Below are 26463 nucleotides of genomic sequence, written 5' to 3'. Positions count from 1 at the left end.
CCACGAGTTGGCACTGTTTAACGCTGAAATTTATGACGGCTCTTTTATTTAGCTAATGCAGATAAAGAGGCTAACTTGCCTATTAATATCACGCATCCGTATATGTTTTATGGTTAGTTATTCTGTATCCTGGAAACAAATGTTACATGAGACCTCCAGTTCTTTAAGAACTGAGGATAATAGCCAGGATAGGTGATTCATAGAGCCCTTTTCTCATTTTTGGTTTCAGACTTAATGAGGAAAGCAGCTTTGCTCTGAGGGCTGGCTTTCTGCAGAATGTTTCTGTCTCTGCAGTGCATCTCTAGTAATATTTTGTTTATTCTAGCAAGGGGTGAAAGCTTACCAGTTGGTCAGCATGTTTAGGAGAGACTCAAGATCTGATTCTTGGTTCTTCAGCTTTCTGGTGAGTTTTACAGCAGTTTTAATAATTTGAATATTTCAGATAATATTACTACTTTGTATGAGTGTTAAAAATGTCTTCTCCAACAGGTTGGTAGTCTGTCCAGGAGTTTCTTAGTCTTTGCAGCCCCTGCTGAGAATCAGACTTCTAAAGGTTAGTGTTCTTATCGGCTCTTCTGTATTTTTAGTCTATATTGGTTTTAATTTATATTGTTTTTACAAGCATATTTAGCACAGAGAAACAATGCATAGAAGGGTGTCCCACTGCAGGAACAAAAGTGAAGAAACTTTTTCTAATCTCATTTTTTGTGGCTGAAGTTTTATCTGTACTATAACTTCTTGCTTGGTTAACGATGAACTTACTGTCTAAAATCAGGAGAGTACTGCCCAGCTGCTTCTCTTTCTGCTGTAGCTACAAACCAGAGATCATTTTGTGCTTGCAAGTTGTATCTGCAAATGTAGAAGCTGGTAAGAGTGGGGAATGGAAATTTAAAAAAAAAAAAATTGCTTGTCCATACCTGCTTTGAACAAACTACCCTAAGGGCAATCCCTGGGCATACCACAGTGAGCTTTTTCTTTGGAGTTTGGCATGGTTTTGGGTGTCTGGCTGAGCTGCAGCCCCAGGCCAGTGATTCAGTTTGTGAGCAGACCCACGGATGTTCCGCATTTTCGTTCCAAGATAGTCTGGACATTTCTGTCACGCTGTGCCCACTGAACATCCCAGGGGCTGAACACAGAAACAAGCACCTGCTTTCCTCTCCCCTGGGGAGCAGAGGGTTTGTAAATGCAGCCCAAGAGCTGAAGTGAAGTGCTGCTTTCTGGAAACTGCTGTGTGTCCTGCAGGCTGGGTGTTGCCCGAGGTACATGTTCTATGCTGTGTGTGTCTTTCTTCAGGTTTTGCTCCTGTCACGATAGAGACCTCAAGACACATGTACGAATATGTGGCCACTGCTTTGGACTGGTGGCATGCAGACAGATACTGTGACCAGCGCTTTGCCCAGTTGCTTTTTGAACCCCCTGACAGTGAGCAAGCTTCCTTCAGCCAGCTGCTGCAGTCCCACCACATCAAAGGTTCCCTCTGGCTGAACGACAGGGACGGTGTCCTGCACAAGCCCAAACGGAGACGTGAGTATAAGTGGGTGTGGACTACTTGGAGACATGCTCACTGCTGGATCTTCTTCATCCTGGAAAAGTAATCTGACTGGAAAGGTTGCCAGTTGTTTTTTATTGTCACTGTGGTGATGCCTCCCGTCACAAGCGGGGGCTGGCAGCAGGACCACCAGTGACCCGGTACACCAGCAGCCCAGCCACTGTCAGGATTTTACAATGCACTGCAACCAAAGGGAGTTGCAAAGGGGCTCATCTGCTCCATCCTGTGCCATCTCCCTGTAAAACAGCTCTGACTTTGCTCAGCCTTGCCATTTGTGGTCTTCAGGTCTGCAGAGCAATGATGGTCCTGCAGATACAGGACCAGGAGAATGGGGTTCCCCAGTAGCAAGGCTCTGCATGGCAGATGCCTCAAAGGTCCTATTTGACTGTGCTCCTGGTTGCTATAGCATGGGATGCTTGGGGACATGCAGTTCCTTCCGGATTCATTGTTTGCAGTCCTGTTTACTAGAAACCTACATTTCTGGAAATTATACTTGCTGTAATAATGCAACCTTGGCTTTCCTGCCTTCCTGATTCCCTCCAGGCACAGGGGAAGCTGAAACCTTGCTGCATACACGCAGGATGTTCTCGTGTGCAGGGGCCGTGAGTCCTTAGCTCGGGTAGCAGTCCAGTGAAAAGGATAGTTTTATTGCAGTGGAAGATGAGCAAGCTTTGGCCATGCTTCTTCTTTATGCTGGCTGAAATTTCTCCTTCTAGGGGACCATGTTGTACCAGTCCTGGTGTTCAAAGACAAAACAGACACAAAATACGTGAAGGTGCTTTCTGACTTCCCAGAACTGCCTGCTGTCACAGCCTGTGCCCACCTCCAGTGGGACACCAGGACCCAGGAGATCGCCACCATCTTCTCCTATGCCGTGCCAGCTTTTATTAATGAATTCCAGCTCCGTGGCTTTGTCGACGAGGAAGGTTTTGTCCGATTCGCTCTCATTGTCCACGGGCACCATTCCCCATACCTGCCTGTGTTCCGTGCTGACGGACAGTGGCATCACTTCTGTGTGACCTGGCAGCAGGAAAATGGGACCTGGGCCATCTATGCTGATGGCAAAAGGCGAGCGTCTGCCAGCGGTCTGTGTGCTGCAGGGCTGGCTGCCCCCCAGGCCATCTACGGCCAGGGCACTTTCATAATCGGTCAGGATCAAGATTCCCTGGGGGGCACCTTCAGGGCTAAAGAGTCCTTCAGTGGGAACATCACGGACTTGCACATCTGGCAGAAAGTCCTGAGCACAGAGCAGATTGAGAAAGCTCGGTCGTGCTGGTTGGTAGAACAAGAGCTTGTGTTTGGGTGGAGCTCAAATGCTCTGGAGGTTGAGAGCACCGTCCAGGAGGTGACCGCACAGTTTCTTTGCCCAGGTAAGTCCCATTCCCCTTGCTGCTGCAGCTCCCTTCTATGATGGGAGGTCAGCACACAGGGATGGCCCAAGCAACAAGTCCCATCCTCAGCAAGGGAGTTGTGGGGCTAGTGAGACTGTCTCTTCAATCGGGAGAAATGCCTTACTTGTCAGTGATGCTGCTCCCTGGGTTTTGCACACCCAAAGCTTCCGTGCCCAGCTGGGAGGCAGATGCTGCCTCTCAGCCAGGTCGGCTTGGCGATGCTGATAAAACACGAGCTCAGGACCTGGCATTGCCGCCTCCTCCGGTGTTTTCCTGGATGTTGGAGGCAGTCAGAGCCCAGCGCAAGCTCTGCTCTGACTGAGCAGTGGGGCTGCTTACGGAGCAGTCTGCCACTTTTGTCCTCAGCAGAGTTCGTGGGCTGCTTGCAGGAAACGAGACCTGCTTGGGTACGGCGTGTCCCTGGGGAATGGCGGGCCTTCTCTTTGTGTGTTTCCACAGGGCCTGTTGAGGAATGCCGAGTTTTTGAAGTTGGCAGCAGTGGATTCCGCTACACGCCTTGTTTGCAGTCTTTGCCTTTTATCTGTCGCTACAGAAAGGGTACAGCATCTGTTATTTATTTACTCGTTGGTTCCACAGCATTCACTCCTGGGGTCCTAGCTGGGATCACAGTCAGTGACGGGGAGGCCTGGTGTCTGCTCTGAAGAGATGGCATGCAAAATGTGCTGTAGCAGCCACTGCTTCATTTGTCTGTGCTCTGGTGGGTTATTTTGTTACTCTCTGGTGAAGCTGTGCTTGTAGACACCGCATGGCTCCTGGATGCGATGCTGCAGGGCGCCTCCCAGTCCAGGCACCTCTAAACTCACTGGCAGGGCGACATGGGGAGGAGGCAGAGAAGAAGTGTTGGATTGTCTCTCCAGATGCGATCTTGTACTAGAAATAAAACACAGCTGTGAGGTCTCCTTGTCCTGACTGTCCTATAAACTCACTCAGCATCTGAGGAGCATTCTGAAGGCTTTGAACAGGGCATATGTTAACCATGCTGCTAGACACCACAGCCATAGATACGCTTTTGTTTTATTCCCAGATGCATATTGGCAACTGAAAAAAGCTCAGCTGGAATCCAGCCACTCGCTTGTCAGCCGTGTGAACGCGCTTGCAGAGAGGACTGTGGTGAGTGCAGGCCCAGGGAAGCAGCTGGTTGCCCTGGGGCGCTGGCAGCAGCAGGAGCTGTCGGGGTGGGCTTGCTGGCTTCTGCTGGCGTTTGATGTCACTTTGCCAGAAATTATGCCTGTGGCCTCTTCTGGGATGCTGTTGGAGAGTGTGGCCTTGGGTTGTTACCGAGACTGAGGCTGGACAAGAAGTTCAAAATGTCTGGGCAGACCTTCCCCTGAAGGCAGGCTGCCCAGGAAGGTGTCTGCAGAGCACCGAGCAGGGCCTTGCTCAGGGTCCCCAGCACACCGCGTAGCTGATGAGCAGGCAGAGATCATGGCTATACACTGACTTAAAATATATTTTCCATGGCAGATCCCCGAGAACATCTTCAGGAGTGATGTCCGAGACATGAACCTCTCCATTGCTCTTGGCACTCTTGATGTCCTGGCAGCTGTTCTGAGGGAAGGAGAGGCACTGGTGAAGCCCTCGGACCTGCTTGCGGTGATTCTGTTACTAAAGCAAGTTTCCAATGTGGAAGTCCAGGAGGGAGAGGAGCTAAAGATGTTGGAGCAACTGAGCCAATACTATGTGGAAGTGACCGAGTTCATCCTGGAAGAGCACAATATTGAAACATGGTCATCAGTCAGCCAGGTAACATGGCACCAGCAGTCTGGCCAGCCCTGTGCCACGTCGGTTCATCTTGCTGAGTGTGCAGCTCCTTGGTCTGCAGCACAGCCACAGGGTGAAGACCTCTCCTTGCATGGTCCATGTAGCCTTTCTGGCCATATTCTGGAGCTCGAGTATTTGCAGTGAGCATGGGCACGGAGCCATTTCATCAGCTCAGGGAAGGGCTGGCTCCCATGGTCATCTCCACTTTCTTCAAGCTTCTTCACTTTGTGAGCCTGGGTTTGCAGGACTGTCAGTCTGCAGATTCCTGTTGCTTAGTAGATTCCTTGCTCCCACATCCCACTGTCTGGCAGGGCAATGCCCTTCGTTTCCAGTTTGTTGCATTTTATGTAGGTGGGCTGCCAAGAAGTTGTCTGTCATCAGACCCCACGCTGTTCAAAACACCATCAGGCTTTATGTGAGGAATTTTCATTATCCCACCCCCGTCAGGATTTTCCCCGCTGCCTTCTTCCCTTCTCACATGGGTCTTTTATGTCTTTTGTACAACCCAAACTCCCCACCTGTCTCTGGGAAAAGTGTGACAGAGTCTGGCCTGGCCAGCACTCCAGGAACTGAGCCAGGGACCTCCAGAGATGAAAGGATGCTGAATAGTTCAGAGTTTACCTCGTCGCTTAGAGTCGCTAAGCTAAGTAATTGTGGTCTCTGTGGCCACAATTACTCACAGCTTCCTGATGATGGCATAAAAACAGCCTTGGCTCAGATTAGCTGGTGCAGGAGGTGTATCTGCAGAAGAAGGGATTTGTTTTGTTTCCAGGAGGTTCTCATGGCTGTGTTGTGTACAGGGTTGGCACCTGTGCTGCCCAGCACACACAGGACCTGGAATGATTGGGCCAGTCACCTGCTGCACCTCCAGCAGGGAAACCTTTTCCAGGTTGTTCTACAGCTTTGCAAAAATCAGGAGTCAGTCCTATTTTATTTTATTTTTTCCCCAGAAGCTTGTTTATTTATTTATTTGCTTGCTATTTTAATGGCTGTGCATAAAGACCGTCAACTTTCCGTTTTTGCCAGTCTCTATGCTGCTGCTGAAGGAACTGGGAACATTTTTCTTCAAAGAAGACAGAAAAGCAAAGCAAAAGCACTGAGTCCCAACATCTTTTTCTGCTGAACGTTAAGCATATAAGAAAACTCCTGTGGGCTGTGAGCAGTGTGAGATGGCAGTACAGGTGCTGACTCCTCTTGTTCTCTGCACATTTCCAGGTTATCAGAGGGCCTATGGCTGTTGTTGAGCTCTGCGACAGAATGGTGTCACTCCTAGCCCCGCTGCTGACCGCAGGGAGGACGAAGATCACAATTCAGCACAGAAATGTTGGTGAGTGGTCCTGGTGAACGGCAGGGCAGAGGCAGGCGTCTCACAGGAACCCAGCTTAGTCATCCTGCCTGGTTTCCAGCTCATCCCTTGCTAACCCTTTCGGCCTCCTTCCCTTCATGCAGAAGTGTCACAGTGCGGGAGGCACCTCTCCAACCCCCCTTTTAGTTCAGGATTTCTCTCCTGGGTGTGCCTGAGTCAGTGATGGCTCATGTTGGACAGATCCCAGCTCCTTTCCGTTCAGCACATGGCATCACTGGCTGCCTACCAGGCATCCTTTTCTTCTGTATCGGGATTCAGGGGAAGTACCTGCTGTGTTCCCCTCTCAGTCCACTTCTGCAGGTTTTTATCTGTAAGAGCAGAACTTGGGCCACTGTGAGAAAACAAGTGGGTTAAAGGGACCATAAGGAACCTTTGGGTACAAGAGACAAACTGAGCCCAGATGCAGATGAAAGGGATCTATCTGCTGCTTCTGTTGTGGCTGGGGCTGCAATATCCTGGTGGCACTGTGCAGTGCAATAGCCCTGGAGCAAGGCTGAACCCTGCTTCAGTACCTGATCTTGCCCCTGCCACAGGGATGGAGGTCAGGAAGCTGGAACTGAGCAGGCCGGAGCTGAGCAGTGAGGCATACCTGATCCACAGCCCCGAAAAAGACAAGCCTGACCTCATCGAAGTCCCCGAGGAAGAGATGCAAAGGCTGAAAGCCAAAGGTAGACTGCGAAGCCTGTCCCTGGTTGTCCCTGTGGCACTTCCTCAGCACCTTTACTGGGAGGAAGGGTCCTCACCATGCCCGCTGGAGCCCGGAGGGGTGCTTGCACCCGTCCCACAGAGCTCTCTCTGCCCAGGTCTCCACAGGGTCACGGTGAAGAACATGTGGTTTGGCTACGGCTCCCTCCAGCACTGCCTGACCGACCACGGCAGCACCACAGCCTCCCAGGACGTGGCTGCCTCCGACAGAGGACAGAAGTGAGTGAAGCAGAACCCCCGTGCCTAGGGCTGGGGGGTTCATTTCGGGGACCATGCTGAGCCTCTCAGTGCCTCCGCTCTGGGGTCACCTCCACCCTGCTCCATCCCACCCCATTTCCCTTTGCCCCCTGCTCCTCGGGGCAGCAGGACAGCAGCGGGGGGCTCAGCACAAGCAGAGACCCGGGCACACCGGGCGGTGCTGTGCTGGGCTCTGCCGTGTCCCGGGGGCTCCGCACCACCTCCCGCTGCCGGGGGCGAGCAGGGGGCTGCAGGGGGCTGCAGAGGGGCCCCGGCCGGGCAGAACCGACTGTTGCAGGAGCCGAGCAGCAGGAGCCGAGCAGCAGAGCCCCGCTGCTCCCCGTGCCCGCTAGGTGGGGGTGGCCGCCCGCACAGCGCTGCTCGCCCGGTGCTCGGGGTCTCCCCAGCCCCGTGCCCCCGGGGCAGTGTCCCTGGAGCTCCCCGCCTGCCCCGTGCGTGCCCGGTGCGGTCCTGCCCCCGAGCAGGATGGGGGGTCCCCGAGCAGCACGCTTTGCCTCGCAGGTCCCTGCACACCGAGGTGGGCACCGCCGTCATTTCGTCCACTCTGCTCAGCGACGACCAGGAGATAAGCACCTCTGTGCGCTACCGCCTGCATCACCGCATCGAGGTACCCGGGCAAGGGGGCTGGGGAGCCTCGGGGAGCCGCCTCCCAGGCCAGCAGCAAAGCCCAAACCCCCCAAGCCCTGCCAAGACTTTGCCCAAGGCCTCCCGAGCTCTTGGGCTAACGTGTGTCCCATGCCTGGCTCTCACCCTGACTCCTGTTTCCCCGGGGAGGCACTGTCTGGGGCTAACAGCCCATGTTCTGCTACAGCCCAGGGAGTGATGTGTGTGTGATGTATGTGTGGGGCTGCATAACCTCCTCTTGTCCATCTCTCCTGCAGGATCTGCCCGATAAGCTGCTGGGGCCCATCTGTGCCTTCTGGAACTTCAGCCTCAGGTGCCTTGTTTCTCCAGGTCCCCAGATTTATGAGCTTTTATTTCCACTGTAAACCAAACATAATATAAATATAATGGCAAAAGTAGGGACCTGTAATTCTTTGCATGCTTTGCATGTTGACATCCTCCATCTGATGGAACAGAGATCTCTCCTGGGAAGATTTCCTTTGGAAAAGTCACTCAAAAGCAAGTGACCTTTAATGAAGTATGTACAACTAAAATGGAAAGCCCGTTAATTGTGATTGTCGCCTGTAACAAAGAAGGGCTGGGCCAAGATATATAGCACAACAAACACTCAGGGCTCCTATGCCTCATAAATACTGCTTGGCATTGAGACATGTTTTTGCTGAATGTCACCACAGTGAGAGCACCGAGACTGTGATATATTATGGATTTGTAATTAAGTCATTCAACTGCAAAAGACCTCTTTGGAGTCACAGTCTTGTAATAAGCACAGCTGCATTTGAGGAAGGTGAGCAGAATGTGTTTTTGGAGGCAGCTGCTTGCTGCACAAACAGTTCCACCAGCCCTGGTCTGAATCTGATCTTCCCTTGGTACCATACACTCAGTGCCCAGTGCCTGGGCAGCACCAAGCAGCTGGCTGGCTGCACACAGGCTGTCCTGCCTTGGAAATCAAGACTCAGGTGGAACTGTGAAGTTACTGAGCTTTGTTTAGACCAGTGATAGCTGAAATGTACTTTTTAATACACACATTGATGCTAGATCTGTTTTCTTGTGCATGCCTGATGGATAAGGTAAATGTGCTGAGACACAGACCGTAACAAAGTCCACATGAAGACCTGTCTCTGACATCCTCTTCTTCCTCATTTCAATTCTATTTCTTCTGGGACAATGAACTCCCCTTAGCACCGTGTCTTTGCATCTTGTGGATGGCAATTTCCACCTGTTTCTTTGTCTCTTGCTGCATGTTAGCCCAGATGCTGGCGGGATGTGGTCGACAGCTGGCTGCTCTGTGGTGACTTCTCTCCCGGACTCCACTGTCTGTTTCTGCAACCACACCACAAACTTCGCAGTGCTGCTGCAAGTGTACGAGATGCCGGTAAGTGAGCAGCCTTTCCCTGCTGCTCTGTGGGGTGGGTGCAAGAACTGCACACAGCATGTGGCTAATTTGTGGGGGTTTTGTGTCTTTTGTTGCTTCGTGTTTGGAGCAGAGGACCACCAAGGAGGAGATCACACTGCAGACCTTGACTTTTATTGGATGTGGAGTTTCCTTCTGTGCCCTGATTGTTACCTTTATTTTATTCTTGGCAGTCGGGTAAGGAAGTTTGAGACACTTGTTGCCTTCTCTGTATTTTTGTTTGACATTTTGCTTCCAAACAAGGACAGAAACAAGGTACGGTTATGTAGGTGGGTGGGAAGAAGCTGCCCAGTAAGCACTAGTCAGAACTTGTACACCCCTTAAGGTGACTGCAGCTGAGGGCTTCGTGTCTCCTTCCTCAGTGTCCCCAAGAGTGAGCGAACAACTGTGCACAAGAACCTGATCTTTGCCTTAGCTGCAGCACAAGCTCTGCTCATGTTCAGTGAACTGGCCAAGACCAACCAGGTACGCTCACTAAAACCATCCCGTTTACCCCGCAGGACCATTTCTGCTAAGTGTTATTGTAAGAGCAAACAGAACAGAAGTTTAATTCCTTCTAATAACATTTTGTTAATTACCTGTAACTTTAAGTAACTTGTAAATGTAAGCAGTTATAGAACAACACGCAGTTCTGTCTCATTCTGTGTCCACTTCTATATCCTGGGGCTGGATCAAGCAGTTTCGAGATGAGAGACCTGCAGGGAAAATCCAAGAACTGCAGAAAAAAATACTGTCAGTTCCCTCTCCTCCTCTGGCTTCAGATGGTCGCACAGAAATGAGCTGGCCAGTTCATGTGTTACAATTTTAAGGACTCTTCCTGGTGCTTGCAGATGTCTAAATACATTCCTGCCCACCCTGCAGCACAGTTTGCAGGTTCCTGTCTGCTTCCTGACCACGCTCTGAGAAGATTCCAGAGCACTGCCCTTCCTGTAACAGCATGCGATTTCTCTTCTCTGCAGGTGGTGTGTTTCATGGTCACTGCCTTCCTTCATCTCTTCTTCATGGCAGCCTTTTCGTGGATGCTGGTAGAGGGGCTTCTCCTGTGGAGCAAAGTGGTAGCAGTCAACATGAGTGAAGACAGGAGAATGAAGTTCTACTATTTGACAGGCTGGGGTATCTACAGCTTCCTCTGCATTGGGAACTCAAAAAAAATGTGTCAATTTTTTCTCTAGCAAAAGTTTCAGTAGGAGAGATTCCCCCGATAGTGATGCTGAGTCAGACAAATGTTTGGTTTGATTCAGTATGAGAGCCGGGTGCCACTGTTCTGTAGGGGCTTTTTTACCCTTATGTGTTAAATTGCCAGACTTAGAGTGTAAGTTTTAAAAATATTTTTGTTATTTTTTCTAAAACAAAGGGTTCAATTCAAAGAACTGAAGGAGGAAGTTTATGGTAAGTTCTTGTTCTTGGAGAGAATTACTACTGTGATAGTAATTAACGCATAAATATGTCAACTGAGCAGCCTTTATTCTGAGTGAGTCCTTAGGGGACATAGAACTCATTGGAATAAGCAGCGTTTTATATCAGAGGAGCCTCTTTAGGTCAGGCCTCTTTTGCTCCTTGCAAAACACATACCTAGTAGGATGGTGGACAACTGGTCCCAGTATTTTGCAATGTTTTATGTCTTTGATTGCATTGTGAGGAGTCAATTGCTTTGATCAGGGCTCACGACTTGCAATGCTTTATGCCTAAGAGCATGATGCTGACAGCACATAAATCTGGTCCTGTAGAGCTGGGACAGATTTTAGCTGCAGTAAATTGATGTTGCACATGGGGTTTAAGAGGCTGAGCTGCCTCATGCTGCAGCGTGTCTGGTCACAGGGGGTTTGAAGCAATTGTCTAGAGCACAGCCGATCTGCCTGGGTCATTCCTGCTTTTCCTGGGTTCTGATTTCCTTTTGTGTGTGTGTTGCAGGCCTTCCAGCCGTTATCGTGGCTGTGACCCTTGCGACTTCCTTTAACAAGTACGTGGCAGACAGCCGCTGCTGGCTGAACGTTCAGACCAACGTCATCTGGGCCTTTGTCGGGCCAGTTCTCTTCATCCTGGCAGTAAGTGCCGAAACCTTCCTGCAAGGTGTGATTCCCGCGTGTCTGCTTTTGGGAAAGCATCGCAGGGCCAGCGGTGGCAGCACTTCTGTAGCTAAGGTGCTTGCTCGCTGGCCCCATTGTCCTCACTGCTTGTATGGGGGAATTTTTGTTACACTTCATACATGCTGACACAATTCAATTAAATCTTTTTAACCAAAGCAACTTTTTGATAGAAAAAAATGCGTTTTAAGAAAATTTTGCTGCCTTATTCTAGTATTGGCTGTTGGGCTAGGAATGTAGGTGAATGTGTAGGTTGACTGTAACATTGCTTTAATTGAAGGTGTGCTTGTGATACGGGAACAGCTACCTCCCTGGGGCATGATCAGTATCACTCCAGAACAGCACAGTAGCAGAAAAAGGTGCAATGCTTAAGGGGACTAGAGCTGACACTCAACAATACATTCTGTGGGAGAGGTTTTGAGATAAGTTTTATAGATGTGATACTTGTGCAGATAGATCTATAAAGTATTTTACTTAAAGCTTTGTCAGGAGTGATATGTTCTCCCTGTGTTCTGAAACTAGTTATTGACTTCCCAGCAGAAGCGGCTCACCACATTGAAGCTCACAGAAGCTCATGGGGTCCGCTGGCTCTTTTCTGACAGGTGAATACTTTTGTGCTTTTCCGGGTGGTGATGGTGACCGTGTCCAGCGCTCGCAGGAGATCGAAGATGCTGACACCCAACAGCAGCCTGGAGAACCAGATCGGAACACAGATTTGGTGAGCAGGGCAGCGGCTGGGTATCCCCGCACTCACTGGTCTGGGCATGAAATGGTGGAATTGCTGTTAAGCTGAGCATCTTTGCCTTGGGGGGTGCAATGAAAAGCAGTCAGAACAGAAAGGATTTTCTCCTCCACAGTGCCTGTGCATCACCCAAAGGCAGATTCTACTCTAACAACTACACCACTGAGAACATTAGGCCTCTGTGCTCCTGAGCAGCTTGTTGGCTGGCGCGCAGACATCCTGTAAAATAGAAGCGTAGGGAAGTGAGGTGGCGATCTGGGGCATTTCCAGGAACCAAAGGACATCAGGTGTCCAGTCTCCTGGAATTTTCTAGAGATCTGAGCCACAGAAGTGAGTCCTCTCCACTTCACAGAGCGCTGCAGTTCAAACTCACCCCTTACTTAGCGCTTCTGCATGCCCATCAGAAGGATGCCAGATGAACCAAGTGCAGGGCGGTCAGGCTGTTTATCATAATAAGAAGCATTTTCTGTATGTGTTTGGGACTTGGTGGATCAAAAGGAGCCCTGGTGGGGGTTACATACATGGGGAAGGAGAAGCAGCATGGACTTCTCTAATCAGTTAATGCAGGGAGACCTCTAAAAAACTGCTGCTTGAGTCACTACTTTATCATCCTCTGTGAATTTTTATTGTTGTTAGCTGGCGCCGGATACCCCTGCTAGACACGCATTGTTCCCCTCTATCATAAATAAATTTTCCCAAATTTACAGAAGCAGAAAGATAGGGCAATGCAGGAGGGCAGGGTGACATCCATATGCTAATAAAACAATAGCAGAAGCCCTGCTTGTAGCAGCGACTCAGGGGAAATAGCTGCCTTCTCATGGCTAATGACGTCAAAGAGCTCCCTTCTTGCTAACTCCCAGTGATAAAAAAAGAGCAGGGCTAGCACACGGGGGGCTGGGAGGTGAAGCGTTTGTTTTTTCTCCTCTAATTTTGTTTGCAAAGGAGTTTGTTTCATAGCTGCCCTGTTGGGTGCCGCTTGCACAACACACTGTCTGGTAGGCACTTGCTGGGGGCACAGAGCCGTTTCCCACATGGAGACAAGGAAAACTGTCTTCTAACCTGCAAAGTGCAGAGCAGAGCGCTCCAAACCCTGCAGTGCTCTGCAGCCTCGTGCAGATCCCCAGGCGGATGGCAGCGAGCCCCTGGCAGCGGTTGCAGGGCCAGGGAGGACACTTGGCAGGCCAGGGCACCTTGCCAGGAGGTGTTGGTGTCAAGCGTGCAGGGCACGGCCAAGACCCTTGTGGCAGCTGGGAGAGGGGTGCCGGTGGGGTGCCAGCACGAAGCATTTCAGCTTGGAAATGTGCTCGAGTAACTCTGAGCTCTTCTTTGTGACAGGGCCACAGCCAAGCCCATCTTGGTGCTGCTGCCCGTGCTGGGGCTGACGTGGGTGTGTGGGGTCCTTGTCCACCTCAGCATCGTCTGGGCCTATGTCTTCATCGTGCTCAACTCCCTCCAGGTGAGTCCTGTGCCATCGGGATTCTCGCCTCACAGCCAGGCAGCTACCTGGAGCTCCTTGCGCTTCAGTGTAACCCATCTCTCCTGCTAGTTAGGAATATTTGGCAGTCTTGTGTCTTCTGGTGTGACTCCTGAATGCTGGCATATGTAAGAGTCACTGTTGTTAGTACATTTGTATTGATAGGGAGCTCTGCAGGACAAAAAGTAGCCCTGGTGTGTAAAGCAATACTTAATATTTGCTTCCAACTTTACTGGTTTCTTCAAAGAGTTTAAAACTTTAAGCAGCCTGTATGTGGTTAAGAGAGCAAAGCAAATGGTAATAGTTACAGCAGCCAGGAGTGCTCAGCTCTGAGGTAGAGCTGTTCCCATGGCCTCAGAATAGGTGAAACTCAGGGACACGGGGCGACAAAATGTTGTAAGGACTTGCTGAAGTCCCATAACTTGTGCTTGCCACCTGCAATTCAAAGCATCAGCCACCTGGTTGGTGAAAGCTTCCAAACCTCGAGAGAAGCAGCTGTAGATGGAGCTAGAGAAGCATTAAACAGCACTGCTCCTGATATTTGCAGGAGAGACAAATGTCCCCAGGCAGATTTATCTGCAGACAGGTAGTTACCATCAGCAGAGAGCCATGCAGAGAAGAACATGCATGGCCGCAGTCCAGCCCGGTGCTAAGACAGTGCCAATAAAAAGCCATCTGGGTGTACCCACACAGCCAGTCCTGGGCTTTTCTACCAGATATTCACAGACATGTTTTTCAAAGTCCCTTGCCAGGTGCTTGAAGACAAATCTTATTCCAGGGGATCCAGCTCAAGAGAGCAATCAGGCACTATCCTCCAAGCCACTGGGATTCAAAGAGTTCTCCAGCCCCATCTCCCTTGTTCCTTTGGCTGCAATAAAAAATGGCCAGTGCAGAAGCTTTCGTCTATGGAGCAGGAGAGTTCCAGTGCTTCCCTCTGGCATACTTGGCAGGCTTCGGTGTAACATTGGCCCAGATCTCCAAGGGTGAAAGGCAAGCGTTATCGCCATGTGCACAAGATGTGTGGTTGCTCCAAGGCACATTCTGCCTGTGGCTGGCACAGGTCCAGTGGCTGGGTGCTGCTCATGCACATCTGTCAGCTCTTGGATGGGGAAATCCTAAGGCCAAAGGGCTGCCTCTGGACGTCTCTGCTATTAAGGATACCAGCAGGGTGGCAGGAAGCCTGTGCTGACTGTACTTAAATACAGCCTCAGTTCTCCTTGCCTCCTTGTGCCATGCTTGGGTTATCAAGCAGCAGAGAACTCCAAGCTCAGTGCTGTGAAGAGATGCTAAGATGAACAGGGCTGAGGACAGCACCGGCATCTTTTTGTTCACAGCAAAACCATTTCTCAGCATGGCTGAACTCCATCAACATCAGCAGAGAGAGACAGATCAGAGTACAGCTTCCCAGCACTATCCTGTCAGTCTTTCTGATGCTGAAAAGTCTCTGCCTTGCTTCAGCTTTCACGCTGTAAAAACATGAGCACATGTATCACAGCAGTGGGGTGCTGCTGAGGGTCTCAGGCTGGTTAGCTCTCAGGGGAGCCACTTTCCAGCAGCACTCAGGGCTGCTCTTCCCTCTGCAACCTGGCAATGGCGAGAGGAACCCCACAACAAGTTCCCTGGTTCGGTGACTGCTAATGCCTCACGATGCTATCCTGACAGTGTCACTTCCCAGACTGCATCTCCCATGGTTCATTCAGCCTTTGACTCATCACTGATGACAGCAGAGAGACTGCATGATGCAGGTGGTTGTAACATGGTTGTGAGGCATATATTTGTTTTTTTTTTGGAAGGGCAAGAAATAACTTCTAAAATGCATATGTGTCCTCTGGATGAGATGTCTCCTGAGACCCCCTCTCACAAACCATAGCAATGTCCACCTGGGGTGAGAGAGGAGCAGGGCTGCTGGATGGATCAGGATTTGTTTTCTTCCCTTGCTTTCAAAGTTACTGCTTCTTTTGTTTTCCTTCTTTCTCCTAACACTCGGTAGGAGCCCTGTCTCTTGTGTGGGCAAACAGTCAAGGGTTTGCCCATGAACGTGCTGTGCTTGTTTGCCTTTTGCTCCATCATTGCTAAGTGCAGGTCAATTTAAATATTACCCTAGAAAAGAAAATGTGATGCTGGTGGGCAGTTGTGGAGTTGAGAGAAAGAAGGGATAAAAGAGTCACATTTCAGCTCCTTTGCAGGCTGTCCTATTGAGGACAACTTCTATAGATCACCTTGGGATTTCCTTTAAGGCCAGTGTGCTTCTTTATGTGCTGGTGTTGTGCAGGAAAGTTTTGCTGCTGTAAGTTGTTTGTTTGTTTGACTGCTTTCTGTTTATCTGCGGAAACTGAAGCCTGTTTTCAAGGTTACTCTGTGCGTCGACACCAAACACGACAACTCCTTCTCCAGCCAGGCAGCACAAGAATTCAGCCCAGTGAGAAGCAGTGATGCATGGTGCTGGGCCAGGGGAGGATGCAGTGCTGCTGCCAAAGCCCCACCAAAACGAGTCCCTCACCCCGTCACCAGCATGAGGGGTGACTGGAGGGGACTGGAGCCACCCCAGGGCTCCTTCTTCCTCAGCTCTGCTGATACTGAGAGGGCTTCAGCACCTCTGCCAGTACAGGTGAAACCACCCATTGGTCTTGTCCAGATAAGCCTTGGTAGGCATTGAGCTTTGAAATTCCCATGAGACAGCTGCAGAAAAAAAAAAAACAACAAAAAAAAAAAACTGACGAATTACCCTTGGTTTGGTACCTGTGGGCACCGTCGGAGCACAAGCAGCAGAGCTGGCTCCCCGACATCAGCTGGGGACAGTGCCAGCTCGGCCCACCCGAACCAGGCCAACAGAGTGGGAAGGGTCCCCTGGGTGGCTGCCAGCTGTGTCTGGTAGAGGTGGGACAGCCGGAGGAGTTTTGGTGGCTCGGCTGTGGAACACACACACTGCTCCCCCGCCGCTGTAGCCTCCCGGGTGCTCTGCACTGCCCAGGCCTGCAGCAGCACCGCAGGGGCAGGCCTCCAGCTGGATGTCTTTGTACTCAGAGCTATTTAAAATATCTCCTACTGCTGCAGCAGCTTCTGGGACAGGTCTAGAGGATTGCACAGGGCTGTGCTGAGTAGTTATTTCCTAATGATGGCCGCTTGCCCACAAATGTGGGTTTGTCCCCTCCCTTCCTAGGCTACGTGATGCACCGAGCCCTCACCGGGCTCCAACAGCGGGAGCGCAGCTGGCTCGGCGTCCCCAAACCCCTCCCTGAGTGGAGCTGGTGCCGCTTGTGATGGAAGTCCCTGAGGAGGATGGTGGCTCTGCTTTGTCCTGGGAGCTGGCAGGAGCAGGGCAGGAGCAGGGCAGGAGCGGCTCCTCCAGCACCGCTCCGCGCCATGGCTCGGCTTCCGCCCGCTGCAGCTGGGCCTCCTCTCCTTCCTTGCTCTCCTCCCAGCCGACCTCACGGCTCCCTCCCCCACCCTGCTTTCATACAGAATGATTATTTCAAGGAAGACCTGCCTTGGCAGCCCGACCAGAAATCTGGTCTGGAGGAGTGACCAGCATTGCTGTCTGAAGGACAGGTCATGGCACGGCGCCAGGGTATTGCTACCATTACGCCTGCCAAGAGCTCGCAGATGAAGAGCAAGGCTCATTGAAGACAAGATGGATTACTTTTCTTGCTGCAGCTGATTTATCTAGCTGCGATAACAAACACCCCACAGATATAACATAAATCTGGTGGGCCAGATAGGGCTGCCTTAAGGCCAAAATTGTTGGTCTGGAGCTGTAATTAGCCCCTGGCTGTGGCCTCCAGGTGGTGCTCGCTGCGGGCTGTGCCCAGAGCACTGCCCATCGCACACCCTGCGTGAGCTGCGAGCGGTCAGTGGGCTCTGACCGAGCTTTGGGCTGTGGCAGAGCGTTTGCTTATGTGCCAGTCCCCAGTATTTGCATGCAGGAGCACTGGTTTGGTGGGAAGGGAGAGGGTGGCCACGGCTGTGCTGTCCAAGCTGTGAGGTCCTGTTCTGGGAAGGGGAAAGTTTTGTTGAGGCTGGGCAAAGCCTCTGGATCTGTACCCTTTAAACTTGGATTGGAGTTTCCTGCTAACACCCTGTGGGCTGTCACTGTGCAGGACAGTGGATCTGCCCATGGCATCATGCTGTATTTTGAGGGAGGAAGGCTCAAGCCCATCTCCCTGGGCTCAGCGGGAAGGGAGGGCTGCTTCCTGGATTTGGGTTCCTCTTGCAACAAATTCCTGGTGGTTTCTGTCTCTGAGATCCGAAGGAGGTGTTTTGAGGGGGATTTTGCATGCATGGGTGAACAGGAGTGTGGGAGAGGTTGGGGGTGAGGGGAGCAGAGGGGCCGAGCAGGAGATGCCAGCTCCCCCTCCATCACACGAGGGAGGGACAGAGCAGCCTCTGCCGAGTGCCCAAACTGTGCTGCTCCCGAGCTGAAACGGGGGGAGAGGAAAAGGAAGAGTGACCGGGGGGCGACCTCTCTTTGGGATTCTCTGTGAAGAGCCTGGTCTTGGGTCTGATTTTAAGGAACATCCCTCTAGCCCAGCTGTCCTCTGGCTGTGCCATGCCCAGCGTCTGTGCCTCTTCTCCTTAGGTCGCCACCTATTCTAATACTCATCAAGTTCATTTCCTCCCGTGGAAAGTAGCAGGCAAACAGCTGTACATCTCTAACTTCCTGTGCTCTCTCCTTTTCAGGGCCTGTATATATTCCTGGTCTATGCAATCTATAACAGCGAGGTAAGAGATATCCCTGGCTGGGGCTCTGTCACTACAGAGCAAGTGTTTAGTAGGGGTTAAGGGGTAGCAGGGATTGTAGATGAAACAGACAGCGTAGCCCAGACTGTGCTTCTGGGACAGCTATTGCTTTTTCTCCATGACTTCCTGGAGGATCTCTGCAAGAGTTGCTGTGGCCTTCTCTAATGTCCTTGCCTTGCTCCAGGTGAGGAATGCCATCCAGAGGATGAAGGACAAGAAGAAAGCACTCTCATTCACGGTAAGTTGCAAGGAAGCCTTGCTGCCCCCATTTGCTCATCATTTAGCCACTAGAGGAGGGCCCTAAGTATACATTTGGACTTCTTTGAGGAGATGATGTTGGGAAGTCTTATTTTTCCTCCTTACTTGCCCAGTGTAGGAAGAATGGCAGAGACTGAATCCCTTCGTTGCAGTCCTGTTGGACAATGCAGGCCCAAAGATCATCTGCACTGATTAGAAAGCAGCCTTCAGTACCAGGGTGGGATGGGAGTCCAAGCGCCAGGGGCAGCAGTGCAGATAAAACCAGTCTTCAAAGTTGGACCTGAGCCCAGCAAAGACAGGTGGCAGATTTCACTGTCCTGTGTCTCTTCCCTGTCACCACAGAACTGCTCTCATCCCATCAACTACTTATCAAGTCCAAGAAACACAACCTCCTGGGAGACCGGGAAACTGAGTCCTGCAGCTGAGAGTGCCTTGTCGAGCCCTGTGCAGAAAGATCCACCAGTGAAGAACATCACCAACAAAGGTAAAGAGGGTTGTCACTGCTGTTGGCCCAGGCTGTGGGATGAGACCACAGTAAAACGTTCCCAAGGCATGAAAGAGGCAGTAGGAAATAGTTTTTTTAGCTTCTGGGAAGAAAGGTATTGCAAGCTCCAACCTGTTTGTGGGTAAAAGGATTTACTTGCAATTACGCAGATAACCTGGCTGGTCCCTTTGCTTCAGCAGAAGATATTTAGGGGACATAAAGCACTGAGTCCTTGGTAAAGCTTGAATATTTCTGCTCTCTGGTCTCCAAACTCATTGTGCTTTTTCCCCCCCTAGGCAACTTTGGAGCCAAAATTCCCATGGGGATTTCATCAATTATGTCACCAGAGAGACCGGTATGTAATGTCTTCTGATATTCTTCCACCTTCACTCATATACAGAGCATAGCAGTTATGTGGGAATGGTATATAGCGGTTCTAGCGAAGGGCTGGGCCTCGGAACACCTGGTGGTGTTACCAGCTCTGGCACAAATTCAGTGGTTTACGTTGAGCAAGTCTCAGAAGCTGTCTGACTCATCCATCCTGTTTGCAGACCGAGGATAACGATGATTCCCTCTGTCCCAGGATGTTACAACACTTGCCAAATGTTTGTAATGGACCAGAGACAGTGTGTTATCACAGCGTAGATGCCCTGTTCCCGAGGACCAATCTAGACACGTGGTCTGTCTGGACTGAAACAAAAAAAAAAAGGTCTTGATACAAACCCTGGACACACTCATTTATTAAAATATGTACTGGTTATTAGTAGCATATTCATTTAAGTCATTTAAATAACTTAAGATATGTGACTTCATGCCCATAACTGCCACTTCTAGTAATCAAGCCATAGGATGATGCTGAGCATAGGATGCTGCTCAGGGGAAGGAGAGGTGGCTGGCTGGCAGGGAGGCTCTCCTGGCTGGGGACTGCGTTGGCTCTGCAGTGCCCGTGGGGGCTTGGCTCGGGAGGCTGTTCCCTGACCTTTTGGGCTGCTCTGGGGCAGGGCAGGCAGCTGAGGGCAATACGGGAGAGCAGGAGAGTGCTGGCAAGGGGGCAGGCAGGGAGGAACCCCCTGGTGCATCCACTTTCCAAGCAGAGAGCTCACCCCTGGCTGCAGGAACCAGCGCTGCTACAGCTTTGTTCCCTGCCGCACCCAGGGCTTGCAGCTCCTCTCCAGGAGGGGGGCGCAGCTGGGGGCTGATTTACGGCAGGGGATATCAGTGAACAGAAGGAGCTTGTGAATTTGAGTACGTGAAGCACGGAGCAGCAGTCGGTACAGCTCGTGGCAAGAGATTCCCCCCAGGGCCAGCAAGTTTAAAAAGGGCAGCGGGGGCTTGGTGTCTGTGCAGCAGCTGAGCCGCATCCATCCAGGGAGGGCAGCCCTGTATTGTTCTGCAGCCATTTCACTCCCCCAGCAGAAGTGAGTCTGACGTAGAGCTCAGCAAGGCATGGCCTAAAGTGGAGAACAATTTAAATTTGACTACTCTGATACCACTTCCATCTCCCACTATTGAAATGATCATCAGTCCTTGTGCACTTGACATACAAGTGCTGTAATTTCCTCAGAATAAAATCCAACACTACTTTCATATAAGTCTCTCACTGAAGGATCTCTCTCTCCCTCTCTAATATTTATCCTTTGAAAACCCGTGTCACATAGACAGCTCTTATTTATCCAATAGATAATACTTCTATAGCTGGCATATCGTTTTGAAGCCACTCAATAAAATCCATATTTTCATCTCCCTTGATTTATATTGCGGTTAATGCCATTCCTCCCTTGTGCTAAACACCGACCAGGATCCGCAGGTGATGCTTTTCTCAGCCAGCCAGGTGCTTGCTGTGTAAACTGGGGCCAGGACTAAGCTCCCTGGCACAAAATGCGAGACGTGGGTTAAAGAGATTAGCCCGGAGGCCTGGGTTTTCTAATGCAGGGAGCATTAGGAGGCAGATTTCCTAAATGCCAAGGCCATAGCATTTCCTAGCAGGCAAAGATAGAAGCCTCTTTCCTCTGCGTGAGGGTCACTTAGGACTTTACTGTATCTTTGCCGCTTAAACATTTTTTTTTTAATGGACTTGTTTCCTTGCTAGCTAACGTGCATTCAGCAGCCTTCAAAAGGCTGGGCTGGTGCCCGTGTCTGCGGGGGGTGAGGACGGGCACAGCGCTGCTCCCCATGCAGATCCACACCCCAGCAGCCTGCAGGGCCCCCCAGCGATGCTAAGGTGACCCCGCGATGCTGAGCAGCCCCGTGGTGCTGGGAGCCCCTGTCCTGAGCCAGGCTCCTCAGCGGCGAGGCGGTGGGTGCCTCCGTGCCCAGGTGGTGCTACCCTCCGCAGGGCAGGCACTGCTTTCTGCACTCATTAGTTATATAAGTCAGTGCTGTTTTTCCTGCTCCCCAACTAAATGAGTCATGTAACTCGCTGGAGGAGCTGTGAATTAAGGATGTCACTGGCAGCTGCACAATGGTTTGGATGAAGAGAAGATGCTACTTAAAAACGTTTGAAAACACTTAAAATGACAAAACACTGAGCGAGTGAAGATACAAACACAGACAAGATGTTCTTTGTGTTTCAGCTTTTTTAAATGTTGTTGGGTGATATTTATTGCTGTTGGGCTGGGAGCAGGAATTTCGCACCTCGGAGAGCATTAACCATCACTTAGGCACACGGAGCAGGTTTACGTGTGGTCTCTCCACTAGAGCATGGGCAGAAAGTTCACTCTGCTGTGCTCCTGGATTGTGCTGCGGTCTGTAGCAGGCACCCAGGCTGAGAGGAGCAGGGGGTTGCAGCAGCAATAAGCAAGGCACCCAGTATCTCTGTAGGGCCGGGATGCAGGCTCTGTGTCCCTGTCTCTGCAGGAGCTCGGCTGGAGGCCAAGGGCAGCAAAGCTGCTTGGTGCCCACGGGGGGTGGCGTAGGGCTCCAACCACCAACACACAGACCCGTGCCTTCTGCTAACAAATGTTCTCCCCTCTTTCAGGCCGTAGAGCTGACAGCATTCAAATCCTCAGGTAACACTTGCCTACCTCATTTCCTTTAATTGTTGTTACCGCTGATACTTCTTTCTCTGGTTGCATCGTGGAGCGTGGATCGGCGGGTGGAGGGCGGGTTATTTTTACCAAGACTTTAGGGAGTGTTTTATTTCCAAACTGCCCTGGTGACTGCAGTTCTGGCAAGGCTGTTGAGGGATCCACGTCCCCCTGAACAGGGCAGCAGCAGGAGGTGAAAGGTGCGTGCACGAAGGCTCTGCAGTACTGCCTCCCCGCAGCACCCAGCAGGCTCTGGAAGGCAGCAGAGAGGCAGTGGGCACAGCAGGCAGCCCTGGCAGGGACCAGGCTGCTTTCAGGAGCCCCAACAGCTCCCTGCTGCCACGGGGTATTTTAAAGCAGCAGCTGCCTCAGAAGGTGCTGGCGGGTGTTAGAAGTGACTTTCTCCCAAAGAAGGGAAGCCAGGGAAGGTGGGGTGTTCAGACAGGGATGGATTTATGAGCTTAAAAGCAGCCATTTAGCTTCTTCTGTTTCAGGTTGTAGAAAGGCCAATGTCACCGTGGAGGTGGGTAGAATTCAAAAGAGAAATCCCTCCTAAGCCCCAGAGCTCTGCTCGACAGCAGCAGTGCCCTGTTTCCTCCCTGCCTTCCCTGCCTGGCTTTGGCCAACTCCCCAGCTCCCCTGTGCATGGGCGTAGCATATTTTGGTTGTTTGTGGTGTATTTTTTTTTAATCCATCACCAATGAGTACTCCAAGCACTCTCGGTGCAGTTGCTGGATGGGGTCACTCAAGCAGATAGTGCAGTGAAGACGCAGCGGGGATGGACTGATATTATTTTTCCTGCATTGTTACATTTTCTTTTGTCAAGGGATGCAGTGCATTAGCAGGTTTCTGATTTTGCTCCACATTAAGTGTCTAAGCAGGGCATGCTTAGGCTGTTTTCGAGAAGATGCCACCCAGAAGCATTACAGCTTTCCTCCCCACACTGGACACATGCGCAAGGCAGAAACAGTGGCACCCAGGAATAAATGTGCTGTGGCATTTCAGGCACAGGAGCGGGGTCACGCTCAGCGAGATGGACCCTGAGCACAGGCATTTGTGGCTCTGTCCCCCACGCTCTCACCCTCACCTGCTCCTGCGTATATTAATGGAGCCGCATTGTAATTAAACTCCTGATGTGTAAAGAGGTGGGTTGTTTAGTTTGTTTTTGTATTCTCAGGTAAGCCCTCAGGAGCACTGCACCTGCTGAAGGAAGGGTGGGAGCCCCCAGTCCTTCAAGGTGGCTGTGCCTTCTCCGGCGAGTTTAGGAGAACCCAATCATTTGGGGGCATGCAGGGGGTGCCTGGGTCCCCACTGCTGGACCAGCAGGGCTTGGCTCGGTGCCTCCCCTCTCTCTGGAGGCCACACAAAAGCCGTGAAAGCAGTAGGTTGGGGCAGGGCAGCACGTGCCTGCCCACCCTCTCTGCTAGCCTGAGAGCAGCTCCGCTCGCACCTGGGGGTGACGGGTGCAGCCTGAGGGTGACTGAGAAGATCTCCTTGAGCCAGAAGAGCACTCCTCTGCACACTTGTGTGCACGCAAGCCAGCATTCAGCACAGCGCTGGCGGGCGGCTGTGCTGCACTGCACGAGGCACAGGGCTCTAAGACGAGTGCTTCCAGCCATTAAAGAAAGTAAAATAAAAGGCAGCAGTGCCCGGCTGTGGTAGTGCCTGGAAGATCCCAGGGCAGGTCAGCGTTGTCCAGGGTCTTCACAGCTTGTTCAACAGAGCAAAAGGCTGCATCTCTCTTAGGAATAACAGCCATCAGGAGAAATAAGCCATAAACCTGTGTTTGATGGTGGTTGAGAGACAAATAATTTCAAAGCAGACACTGCTTCTCCTCTTCTGTTTTGTTTTCTGCCCGGATAGTTTAATGAAAAGAGATGTATTTTGCCCAAATTTTAACCTTTCCAACCAGCTCTAATGAAAATTATCGGAGTACCAGCAGTAGACCTGCAGGGTATGTGAAGATGCAGGAGAGAAGCCACGCACCCCGCTGCCCACATGGGGAGAGCTCGTGGGCTGGAGGAGCACGGGTGGGAAACTCAGGGCATACAGGATTCACTCAGAATCTCTCAGGGAACCTGCATGAGGTCTGGGGTGGGGTCCAGCTCCTCCCTGCCCTGCTCCAGTGCTGTAACTGGTGCTGCCCAAATGCTGCTCCAATGCAGGAGGCAACCATCGGATCCATGGTGGAGACAGGAGCGGGCTCCCAGCGACACCTTGCAGGCAGATCAAACCCCTGTAAATACCAGGCCAGTTTTAGAAACACAAAAATGAGTAGTTTGGCAGCGTCGCTGTGGCAAGGAGGCAGGCAAGGGCTGTGCTCTGCCCCCTGCATCCCTCCCCCGCCTCCCACCCCCAATATTCGGGCTCCCCCCAAGGACTCAATTCTCTTGGAGAGGCCGCACGTTTTTCACAGTAATGAGCTCCAGCCCAGCTGTACAAAGATGCGCGTTGCACAGAGCACTCTGCCCAGATTCATTACACCCATTATGTAAGAAGGGGATGGCCGGGGGGGTTCACATATTTGTACAAACAATAAGTACCGTCTTCCTTGTCTTGGTGAACAAGAGCTCCAAGAGGCCTCCACATCCTCCATCTCTTCAAGTGATGGCTTCTTTGTTTCCCCACGATAATTTCATTATTCTGTTTGAATACATTTATATGTTGCTAAGCCACACATAGCAACATGGATCTTGTCTCCATGGCCCAGCCTTTCTGTGATCAATACTGAGGATTTCTGCAACTCTCGCAATACCGTGTTCAGTAGGATTTCTTTCGAAATAATAGGGAAATTATTAATTTCTGGGATTCAAAGATGGTCAGCCACATGGGCACTCAGGGAAATGCTGTCCCCGTGGGGCTGCCCTGCGGTGGGATCCAGCATCCCTCCCCGCTGGGCAGAGGGCACCTCACGCCCCGACTGAAGGAAACGCAGCCTGTGCAGAACCAGTGCTCCCTTCCATGGTAGTGTAGGTAGTTTTCAATAAATCTCCTCAAAACCTCACCCTTCATTGCTCTCATACCTGGCGGTGCCTTGGGCAGTGTGTGTGGTGTGCTCATTCCTGAGCTGAATGAAGGAAGGGGGGCTCCTCGCGGCTGCCGCTGCCCACTGCAGCAGCTCCCTGCCCCAGGGCCATGTCCCCAACACCCCTCCGGGGCCAGGGGAGCTGGGGGCTGGCAGAGCAGCACTGGTGGGACCTGGGCTGCCTCTCCTGGACCAGGAGGCCACCCAACACAGAGCCGGGCTGGGCTTTGTCCCCACATCACAACCATGGGTGCCCCTGGCCCTGGAAGGGAGCCTGGCCCTGCTGCTGGCCAGCACAGCTGAGCCCATTTCTCTTTTGCTTTAGGTTTCTGAGAGGCGGTTTCTGGGTGCCACAACGCTGTGGTGGCCTTCGAGCAGCCTGGAGGATGGCGGGGCAGAGGAGCTGGCTTCGTGCGGAGGGCCTCGCGTCCAGGCAGAGCTGTTAACCCTGTGCTTCTTCCTAGCAGCATGTGCGGACAAAGCCAAGGCAGGACTGGGGTAGCTGGGGGTCTCACGGGGCCGCTGGGCTTTGTCTGATGCCGAAGACACCCTGCACCTCTCCAGGGCTGTGCAGAGCACCCCGCAGGCACCCGCTGTGGCTGCTGCCCAGCCTGCATGGCTTGCCCTTGGGTCCCCGCAGCAGCACGGCCAAGCCCAGCACTCGGCTGCCTGTGTTGGTTGTGCCACCACCAGGGCTGGTTTCACTTGGACAAGGCAGTGGTGGGAAGCTGTGCCCAGGGCTGTGCCCGTGCAGACGAGGACACCACGTTCCCCGGCCCTGCTCCTGCCTGGGCTGTGCTCTGCAGGGGCAGGGCTGGGGACAGGCTGCACGGGAAGCACACGCACCAAGGAAGACAGCGGCTGGCTTCAACGCTTTTCTAAACCAGCTGACTTTAATAGCATCTTCTGCTGCGTTTAGGACAATAAAATCTCTCCCTGCTCCTCCCTGGGCTTCCCATCTGGCTGGAGTCGCTCTCTGCTCCAGCTGGCGTTATGCTCTCCCTCCCTCTCTGTTCTCTGCATTGGACTGTTTGTCCTGTTACTCTCCTAGTGTTTAGAGCACATAAAATGTGTTGTTTTTTTTTGTTTGTTTGTTTTTTGTTTTTTGTTTTTTTTTTTTTGCTGATTACAATGACAGTAAATGCTGATTTTTAAAGGCAGACTTCTCTCCTTGTGCTTTATCCACGGGAATGGTCTCGCGGCCAGGCACGGCAGCCCGTGGTGGCTTTATGAGGCTGGGTGCAGCGGAGGGCAGTTCCTGGACACCTCCGGATCCCGTGTGCTGCCTGCCGCATTACGCTGTGTTCCCTGCTCTCAGCACAGCATGTGCTGGTTGGCATGGATTGAATTGCTGTTGGAAACTGCAGCCCTCAGAGCAGCTTTATGCTGGCCGAGAGCGAGGTCTGAGAGCAGAGCCATCACTTCTGGTGCCCGGCACCTGGCAGAGCAGCGTCTGAGCTGCTGGGGCCCAGGGAGCCAGGGCATGGGGCAGTGCCATGCAGGGCTGCCTGCAGGCAGGCCACCAAGCTGGTGGCACAGCTCTGCCT

General features: G+C 51.8%; 1 protein-coding gene across 2 annotated transcripts; it reads left to right on the top strand.

Moving 5' to 3' along the window:
* Nucleotides 1–304: 304 nt before the first annotated feature.
* Nucleotides 305–25945, top strand: ADGRD2 (adhesion G protein-coupled receptor D2; the record flags this gene model as incomplete). 2 transcript variants are annotated; one of them, XM_084494117.1, is made up of 25 exons in its annotated part: nucleotides 305–403; nucleotides 490–553; nucleotides 1294–1524; nucleotides 2266–2919; nucleotides 3400–3498; nucleotides 3986–4071; nucleotides 4426–4704; nucleotides 5938–6049; nucleotides 6622–6756; nucleotides 6892–7012; nucleotides 7553–7658; nucleotides 7933–7988; nucleotides 8921–9047; nucleotides 9160–9263; nucleotides 9449–9551; nucleotides 10046–10199; nucleotides 10998–11131; nucleotides 11773–11888; nucleotides 13248–13368; nucleotides 18064–18105; nucleotides 18308–18361; nucleotides 18724–18865; nucleotides 19162–19220; nucleotides 21843–21873; nucleotides 25242–25945. In XM_084494117.1, exons 1-25 carry the CDS (start codon nucleotides 356–358, stop codon nucleotides 25247–25249), a joined length of 3186 nt encoding a protein of 1061 aa, XP_084350243.1. In that variant the 5' UTR covers nucleotides 305–355. The 2 variants fall into 2 exon arrangements, with proteins under 2 accessions (XP_084350243.1, XP_084350242.1); XM_084494116.1 differs by lacking the exon at nucleotides 25242–25945 and adding an exon at nucleotides 22762–22877.
* Between the last annotated feature and the right edge of the window lie 518 nt (nucleotides 25946–26463).

Source organism: Aythya ferina (assembly GCF_964211825.1).
Source record: "Aythya ferina genome assembly, chromosome: 20".
NCBI lineage: Eukaryota > Metazoa > Chordata > Aves > Anseriformes > Anatidae > Aythya > Aythya ferina.
Note: the sequence above shows the minus strand (reverse complement) of the source record. Positions and strands in the feature narration are given on the sequence as shown.